The 10134-nt window shown below is 35.2% G+C and overlaps 1 protein-coding gene across 1 annotated transcript; it reads left to right on the top strand.

Moving 5' to 3' along the window:
- The first annotated feature begins 3697 nt into the window (after positions 1–3697).
- Positions 3698–4237, top strand: LOC131858136 (DNA polymerase II subunit B4-like). The gene has a single exon (XM_059211170.1). It carries the CDS (start codon positions 3698–3700, stop codon positions 4235–4237), a length of 540 nt encoding a protein of 179 aa, XP_059067153.1.
- The last annotated feature ends 5897 nt before the right edge of the window (positions 4238–10134 follow it).

Genomic DNA, 10134 nt, shown 5'->3' on the forward strand with positions numbered 1-10134 from the left:
CATTACTAGATGTGACCCGGTTAAGGGATTTCCCTCAGATCTGTTAGGATCTTCACCTTGTTAGAAGTGACCTTGTTAAAGGATTTCAAACACTCAATAAGAATGTCACCTTGTTAGAGAATTTTACAAATAAGATTGTTAAGTCCACTCGATTAAGATATTTTCTGCTACTTCTCAAAATAACAGTAATAAAATATGTCTGCAACTTCACATCTAAAAATGTTGAAGCAGATTCTTATTTGCTCAATACAATCAATTCATAGGACTTATCTTGTCCCTCTGATGGGCTCTATACTCTGTTATCAAAATAGGTCTTCAAGCTTCTGTGCTTGGTAATCACTATGTAGCATCCCTGTGCATACACTTGCCCACATACATTGTTTATCAATAGTTTCCTATTTATAAACAATCTTCCAACTGCTTAATCTCCTTGATCACATTTCCCATGATCAATCATAGCCATCAGATCTTCAATCTTGTCCAGGTTCAATGTATCCTTTGATCTGAAAATGTTTTACCCCACCTTGGAACTGGCATTTTCACCTTGGAACTTGTGTTAGGGTATTGTGGTTCAATCTGAGCTGTAGATCTTCCTGTTGATATTTCTTTACCATAGATTCTTTAGAAATCTTCATACATGGCTTAGCAATCATTTAATCCGCTCTAGCTCATCAACTTCCTTCATTAAATATCACATGTAAACATTTAATGCATTCTGTTATAGCTCGGTTGTAACTCGGTAACAACTTGATGAATACTAAACTTCACTCGATAGACATTCTGCCTTAATTAACCGATAGTGATAACCTTAGGGTTTACCGACTAGTTTCCTTAGGGTTTACCAACTAGGTTCTTTGCTCGGTAACATAGTATAATATTAAGCTTTGAAACAATAGCATATGTAGGATATCAAAACAATCTAAACATCATGATCTCATCATTGTCTAACTTGGTAATAGTTGCGCATTGAATAACTTATCCCCTTATTCATCATATTCTTTCTGTGTCTTTTACCGACATCTTTATACTCATCAAATCACACTTCTTAAGATATGGCAACATCATACTGAATTAGAAAATCAATTTCTTGACATCAATGACAAAATAATAATATTAAGACAGTAATCATCTTTAATCAGTTATATCCATAGTCATCAACAACCTTCTTAATATCCTTATTGAAATGCCAGCAATCTCTCATTGTAATTAGAATGCCAACCTTCTTCTTGTCTGTTATAATGCCAACAGATTATGCCTTAAACTTTCAACATAATAAACATTGTCAGTATTGTGCTTACCATATAATGATATAGTTTCTCTTCCTTTGATTATGCATGCTTTGTCATCTCCAAATCTAACCAGACCGCCATCAAATTTTGCAAAGATAGAAAATTCATTTTATCTCCATTCATATGATGTGAACATCCACTATCAATTATACATTCATCATTATCTTCAATTTTAGTAGCAAGGACCTTTTCTTCAGGTACATTCCCTTCTAGTACTGGATCATCTTCCTTGATAGCCAGGAACACCTATTCCTTTCCATTGCCGAAACCACTAGTAGAGTCTTGTGTTGGTTCATCATTAGAATTAGTCACACCTTCCTCATCAACAAAGTAACATGATTTATCTTTGTTTCTCTTGTAATTATGCTTGTTTTGATATTTAGGGTAAGGCTTAAAATATCTTCTAGCTCTTTCTTCAAATCTTGAATTCCCTTTAGGACATCTATATGCAAAATGACCTATCTTATCACATGCAAAATATTTAAAGGGTGATTTTACTTCATACTTACTTCCTACTGATCCGTTAGGTATTCTTCTAGTAAATATGGCTTCAAGTTGCTCAAATTCTTCATCTTCCCTCTTCATATCTTCTAATTCCTTTTCATACAAATATTTTCAATCTTTCTTCCTAGTTGATGATGTAAATGCATGAAAAGAAGGTTCAGACTTCACAACTCTAGAAGGTCCAAATTCTTCAAGCTCAAAAGTAGATAATTTCCCAACTAGTGTATCCTTATTGATAGAAGTATTAGCCATTGTTCTAAATTCATTAATTGCAATAGCCTTCATCTTATAAGTCGGTGGTAAAGATATCATAACTTTAGAAACTATTTCATCTTCTCTTAGAGATCCACCACAACATTGAATTTCCATGACAATTTCATTTACCCTTTCCATAAATGCAGTAATCCTTTCATCTTCATCCATCTTCAAATTTTCATATCTAACCTAGTAACCATCAAGTTTAACAATCTTAATAGTAGGGTCACCTTCTGATGATGAACCAATTGCTAAAGAAGACTTCAATGACAGGTGGAACCTTTCTACTACCATACCTAGTAAGGAGAAGGGTAGAGAAGGTCTAGTTTGGTGTTTTCCACCTCAGGATTGGCTAAAGGCCAACTTTGATGGGGATTCTAAGGGGTACTCGGGTAAAGCTGGTTATGGGGGCATTGTCAGGAATTTTGTTGGAAGTTGCCTAGTGGCGGTGGCTGGTCCTTTGGGGAGTCAAACTAGTCATTTTGCTGAAGCCTCTGCTGCATTGAATACACTAATTATAGCTAAGAACCTTAATCATGATAAATTATGGCTTGAGGGAGACTCACTTAATATTATTAAGTTTTTGAAGGGGGAGTATGGGCCATCATGGTCCATTGAAAATATTATTTTGAAAGCTAGGGAAATCATTGCTAGTTTTAAAGCAATAATTATTGAACATGCCTTTAGAGAGAAAAATATGGTGGCGGACTATCTGGTGAAACTAGGAGTTAATTCTGATTCTCAAACAATTTGGCACGGGGAATATATTAATATGAATATTAAAGAGCTCCTCAGAAAGGATAGATTTATAGAGAGAGAAGGACCGCATAATCATGATAGGTTATATTAGTAATTTATGCTTTGATGGAAAGGTAATGATTACCTAGCAAAGTGGTAGAATCCCAATCAAATATAATATCACTTTGTACACTTTGTGGGTTATCCTTTTTAAAATTTTGAGAGACAACGGGAAGAAAGTTTTGAGTTTGTAGAAGAACAGAGGTGAAAGTCTGAAATTGAATATGGGAGGAGATTTAAGGAGGGAGGAACTAGACAACATGACAAGATGGAAGGACATGCCGAAAGTGTGGGAAAAGATGGAAAAAGGATCCCTCACAAGTTTCATGGAGAAGCTGGTTGATTATGACAAAGGTAGGGTTAATCTCGTTGTCTCCAAAATCTCTGAAAATTGGTGTAATGGGTCCTTTAAAATCTATGGTGTTAAGTTTAAATTGGACATGGGCCTCATCACGACTGTGATTGGTATGCCCCACTCTGGGCTCAATTTTTTTAGAGATCTTAAAGTTTCCAATAATGCAGTAAATTTGTTCCTACATAAGGAAAAAGAGAGGGCTAAAATTGGTAAAGCCACAGGGGGTTATTATGAAGCCTCCAACATCAAGAAAATCTAGGGCTGGGTTTTGAACACCATAATGGAATACATAACTATTAAGGGTCGCTTTTCTAGGGCCCACACTTATCACTTTGTGTTATTAAACCACTTCAGACATCGGAAAAGGGTCTCCCTACCCTACTATCTCTTCAGGTCCCTTTCTAGGTCTCTCAATAAACACAACAAGAATCCCTCGAATCTGGTGCTCCATTGTGGGCTTTTGCTGCTCATTTATGAGCATTGTAAAACCCTTGCCATGCTAGAAAACAAGAGCTTATCTGCTTGTCCAGGGAAAGGAAAGAGAAAGCTAGAGGAAGGGGAACCCAGCAAGGAGGAGGCGACCTCTACTAAAAAAAGTAAGAGTGCCACTGGGATGAAAGCCCATGAAGAAAAGAATGACATAGAGGAAACTAGAAAAAATGGCACTGAAATGGATACAGATGAGTCAGAGGGTGAGGACACTTGGAAAGATGAGGATGTGGGTGTAGAGGATGAAGAAGGTGAGAACAAGTTCGACAATGATAGCCCAATTCACAGTGTTATCCTTGGCAACAACAACAACCAACCTATCGTGGATGTGGATGACAAGGATAATAAGGAAAAAGATTTGAATTCTGAGAGGGAGAAGAACAAGGAACCTAAGAAGGAGATGGCTAAGGATAGTTTAAGTGAGGATAAGGAAAGCGTTGGAAAAGGGTTATTCTTGGATAACCTCAAAAAACTCACTAAAGGTACATTGGATTATGATAGATGGACATATGAACTTTTGAAGAACATGGAAAAAAATGGGAAATAGATGGATGAGAAAAGGAAGGAAGATGACATGGATTAGATACAATGGAAGCAGGACATGGAGGAGAAAGTTAAATCACTGGAAGAAGGGAAAGTGGCGATGAAGAATCTGTTGGGTATTATCTCGAATATCCTATCTGCTGTCACTAAAAACCTTGAGGATATCTCTAAGGTCCTCGATCACTCTATCTCTCCTAAACCAATGGTGGATAGAAAAATGGATGAAGATGCTATCGAGATTGGTAGTGGTGAAGCTACTCCGGGTGGAGCTGCAAAGAGGACCAAAGCGAGTGTCAAGAAAGTTGTTGCTGCTTCTGCTAAGGATATCCCTAATCTTAGCGAAAATATCAAAGACCTGTATGGGATTAGCAATAACCTAGCTAATGCCCTAAAAAATATTAATTAGTTCCTTTTGTCGGGTCTAGTTGGTTTTTGCTGGTTTTTTGGGGCTTTAGCTAGTTTTCTCTTGTTATTTTGCTGGCTTTTTGTTGGTTTGTTCCTCTTGGTTTCTTAATGCTTTTATCTTGTAAGGTCCTTTTGTAAAGGGTTTCAGGGCCCCTTCAAAACCTGCTTTTACTTTAATCAAAAATAGTAGGGTCACCTTCATTTAGAGTCTCCAACTTATCCCATATAGCCTTTGTTGTTATTTTTCAGTCAATCCCATTATTTGCTGATCATAAAGTGCACACAAAAGGGCTTATCTAGCTCTACAATCATTCTCAATCTCCTTATCCAAGTTTTCCAGAGGATTGTCAAATGATGAATTAAAATGGGTTACACCATTATCAATGATCTCCCAGATTTCCTTACCAAGACATCTCAGATGAGTCTCCATCTAAATCTTCCATACTCTGTAATTTGTTCCATCAAGCCTAGGAATTTCTCTTCGGAAGATAGCTATAGATGAACTAGATGATCTTGAACTATTAGATGCCATAGGATCTTCCTCAAGTGGTTAAGCTTTTTTAGAGATGACCAAAGCTCTGATACCAATTGTTAGATAGTTCCAATAATTGTAGGAAAACTGAGAGGGGGGGAGGGTGCATCAATTGCCACTAGATTACCAAAACCTTAATCATTTAACAATTTAATACTAGAATACATAAGATTAATACTAGAATACATAAACCAATTACCAGAATATCAAATAAGCACAAGCAAAAATTAGAGAATAGATACCATCCACATGACACCAAGATTTGTACTTGGTAAACCTAGTAAAGGTAAAAACCACAGTGGGAAGCCTACCCATAATCAGATAATACTTTTGCAATAAGTATGTGATTATAAATTTAGGGGCTTGTACTTGTAGGAAGGCCAACAGCCTAAGACACACTACTTATTACAAAAGAATTCTCACTGACTCCATAAGAAATTCATACTACAATCTAGAAGGAAGCATGAACTGCAATAATAGCATCTCCTATTCCTGAGTACAGTTTCGGTTAATCTCAATACCAAAGGTTTTAAACCTCTTGCATAAACCCAACTCAATCACCTATGATCGACCAAATCCTCTGCATGAATGATTATTACATTATTCATTTTTATTACATTGATATACAATGAGATCATACACATTAATATACAAACCCTAGACCTTAAACAATTAGGTCAGCCACCTAGATAGTAAAACAATTGCATAATTATAAAACATGTCAGCCTAAGACCAAAAAAATATCATCCAACCCATAAATCATCTCAAAAACACATCGAGGAGTCCAATCAACACGCTACATTAATTTGGTCCATAAACTAGATAGCACCATACCCAATTTAGGTCCACACATGCTAAAGCAATGATCCCAATTAGTCAAGGTTAAAATACGATCACTATCAGCATCCTGAATCTCTTCTAGAATCTGCACCAACACCACTTATGCATAACATCAAAAGATCTTCAACAAATCTCTATCAGTGAAACCCTCACCAGATCAATAAACTAAGCTCACCAGCATGTAAGATAGCATCGGATCACCAAATCAATAATAACTAACTGAACATATATTTGAGTAGCATGAGTAGCATATCTATTCCAATTCCATTCATACTAGAGTATACCGGATTAACATGATCTTACCAACCAGAAACCAAACATCCTATCGGGACCAACCGCATATCGATAAATAGCCGAAGAAGCTAGTGTTGACATCAATGAAAAAACATCAATGCAACACATAATCAATTCCATCAAATTTCCAATAGATTTTTCCCCCAAGATACTCACCACAAGGCTTCCTTGAGATGAGGTAGAAATCCTCGTCTTAGCATAAGCTATTGGTAGCTTTTTGAGAAGAGGGTGACTGGGTCATCATTCTAATCCTAGAGGCCCGTAGCTATCCTCTCATGCAAAGAAAAAATAGTGTATACAACAATTAAGATGTCCTTACATTTGAGTTGATAGAGATTCTACATTGTGGTATGAAGCTATTTCCATGAGACCTTGACCTTATGGCTAAGAAGTGTTTGAAGTGTATTTGTTTGTATTAAAGACCCATTGAAATTGGGTTGTTTCAACTCATAGAACATACACATTGCACTCATATTTGAAAAAAAATACTTTCAGACATTTTCTCTCCTTGTTTGTTGTGTCTTCTTGCAACAAAAATGCTCACATTTATATCAAGTCATGCATTGGAAAACTTAGATAAAATTGAGAAGAAAAAAAATTACTTTTTTTTTGCCATAAACACATCTATGGATTCATATTACATCTATGATTTTGAGATTCAAAGATCTTCTAATGCTAATTCCATAGGATTCCATTTAGTCAACCATCATCTTTTCAAGGATTTAATTCACTTTTAGACATTTTCAGACATCATTTTAAGACATTCATTCACACTTTTTAACTACAATCAAAAGGTTATTTAGTATTCCTTATTCTATCTTGAAAACATATTACATAATCTCTAGGTGGTTCCCGCATCAGATTTATCATCTTGGGTACCATTTGGACATCTCAATTTATGGTAAACTTACCCTTTAGGAATTTGTCATCTCCTAGGAATCCACACCTTTCCTAGATCATCACATCCATCTTAGAACAACATTTTTGGGAATTGCAAGACAACCCTAGATTCATTACCTATTTTTATTACTATGTTATTTTTCATTTTCTCCATATTCCTCCATACTTAATTTTAGCCAAGGTCTTTTCATGGTTGAAAATTGATCCCAAAGATCTAGAAGACAAGCCAAAGAAGATCAAAGATCTCTAAACATGGACTCATATGAGTTTGATGAGGAATAATTTGATAATGATTCCTTTACAATTACAAAAATTCAAGATCATATGTCCACTCAAAGGTTCAATAGGTTGCTTGAGACAATTTTGAGAAGAAACCACCAAATATTTTTGCACATGTTAATTCAAGATGGCACAAGATTACTCCTTGACTTTTATGTGACACAAGTTTTGGAAGAAGATCCCAATCAAGCTAATGGTAATAATGGTGGACATAGATATGAACATACCATGCCTAAGTGATCTTTCTCCCTATTCCAAAAACTAGAAGTCACCAATACTCATACTCATACAAAGGTTGCTAGACAAACTCATGAACAAACCCATGCACATACTTTTCAAGGACAAAGGAATACCAATGCTTATACCCAACAACATGAGGATACTCAAGATAATGATAATACCTATACTATAAGACCATGTGTTAAATGTGGTGACCATACCTAGGATAATTCTTACAATATTAATTATGAACATGGTCATGACACATATACTCACCCTACACCTAGTGCACCTCATCATAATGCACCTCATCATAATACCATACTAGGTGGATAATGCAATAAATACATTCCTCCACCAACTCAACATATATATGACCAATATCATCCTCACATGCAATATATTTCTCCCACTCCCAATTGCTCAGATATAGAGATTTCTTAAATAAATAGGCCACCATCTAGTAATGATTTGTAACAACAAATTAAGGAATTATAATAACAATTAACAAGTATACAAGAACCAACCAAAAATATAAAATTCTTGATATATGTCCTTATCCATTTGATAGAAGCATACCAATGCCACATTTTCCTCCGTATTTTGTGGTGCCTAAATTTGACAAATATTAAGGAAAAGGAAATACCAAGGGACATATTAGAGAATTTTTCATGGCTTGCATAGAATTGGCATGAGAGGACTCTTACTTAATGATATTATTTCTACAAAGTTTAGGTGGACAAGCCATGCAATGGTTTTAATAATTACCATCTAGGATCAAGTCATGGGGTGAATTGGAAAAGGTTTCTATACAACATTTCTCCTACAACATTGAATGTAAAGTATTAGTGACCACTTTATGAAACACAAAGTAGAAAAATGGAGAATCTTTTGCATCATTTTTACAATGATCACAAAGTTTGGCTAGTCGATTTCCATGTCATATTCCACAAAAGCAAATAGTTGAGATTTTTACCCAGAATGTGAACAAAGACATTGGATATGACATTTGTAAATCATGTTTATCTATATTTCAAGAAGTTATTAAAAGGGTCTACCTATTGAGAAAGTCCTAATTGAGAAAGGCATCATTAAGATCTTTAAGGAAAACAAAGATGATTCTAATACAAAGGACAAACCATGATTTTGAAACAAAAACAAGAATACCATTAATGATGAGGTTGGTGATGAAAATATGGTCAAGCCAAATATAAGTTTTCTCGGTTCTGGTTCATCTAACAATCAAGTGAATACAAAAAGAGCATTATCATGGGCTATTAAGAGGATTATCATGGTGAACATTATCTTGGGTATGGTGAACACAAGCCTAAGTTGTAAATTTTTTCTTTGATAGCCCATAATTTATAACTTAGGCTTACATTACTAGAAAATCAACCATTTGAACCAAGGGTGAAACCTTCATGGTGGAATGATAATGAGTTTTGTGAATATCACAAGAGAAAGGACAATAGGACTAGGAATTGTCACAAATTGAAGACTCTTATTCAAGATCTTATTGATGTTAGCACAATAAAAGTTTATGGCCATACCTCCAATGAAGAGCATGCTATGTTTAAGGAACCATTTCCAAAACATGATAAAGGAAAGGCCCCTAAAATGGTAATAATGCCAATTACACTAATGCAACCTATGATTACATTGTCAACCATTTACTAAATTGAACAATCATGTGTCTACCATAACCATAAAAGGAAAATCCCTCAAATGCAATGTCACTACTAGATGAGGAAAAGTTACTTTATAAGGTACTACATCCAAAACAACTTCATTGGCTAACGACCAATATGACCTTGTAGAACAATTAGGAAAAAAAAACCACTCTCATTTTGGTCCTTGATCTTTTGCATATTTTACCTTTCCTAAAAGCTATTTTTTATAAAACCTTGAGAGAAACATTGATTTCTACCGATCTAATTGTCAACTAGTTTCAAGCCATGGTGGGACACCTCTTTACCACTCATTTCCTTACATTCACTGAAGAAAATGATGATGAATAATGATGAACAACAAATACCCTAATTGGTACTAAGAAAGGGGGTGAATCAGTACATACAAAAACTTCTCAACAACTTATCAAGTTAAAACAATGCTAACCGGTTGTTTTCATCACTGAACTTAACCATGGCAATACCGGTTAAACACTGTAAAACTTTGGACAACTAAACTAGTAAAACTAAATACTTCAAATAGCATTCAACACTTGATAACTACTTCACCAATATACTCATGCATGTGTTGTATCAGTAATACCATAACCATTAGCTTTGCATGCATATTCACCTAAACAAAGAGTGATCAATCGTCACATGAAAAATGCACAACTCATGACACACATATTTTTCACATGGAAACCCAAATGGGAAAAACCACGGTGGGGATGAATACCCACAAGCTTGTTTTTGAACTCTTTT

Source organism: Cryptomeria japonica, chromosome 1 (genome assembly GCF_030272615.1).
Source record: "Cryptomeria japonica chromosome 1, Sugi_1.0, whole genome shotgun sequence".
NCBI classification, from domain to species: Eukaryota; Viridiplantae; Streptophyta; class Pinopsida; order Cupressales; family Cupressaceae; genus Cryptomeria; species Cryptomeria japonica.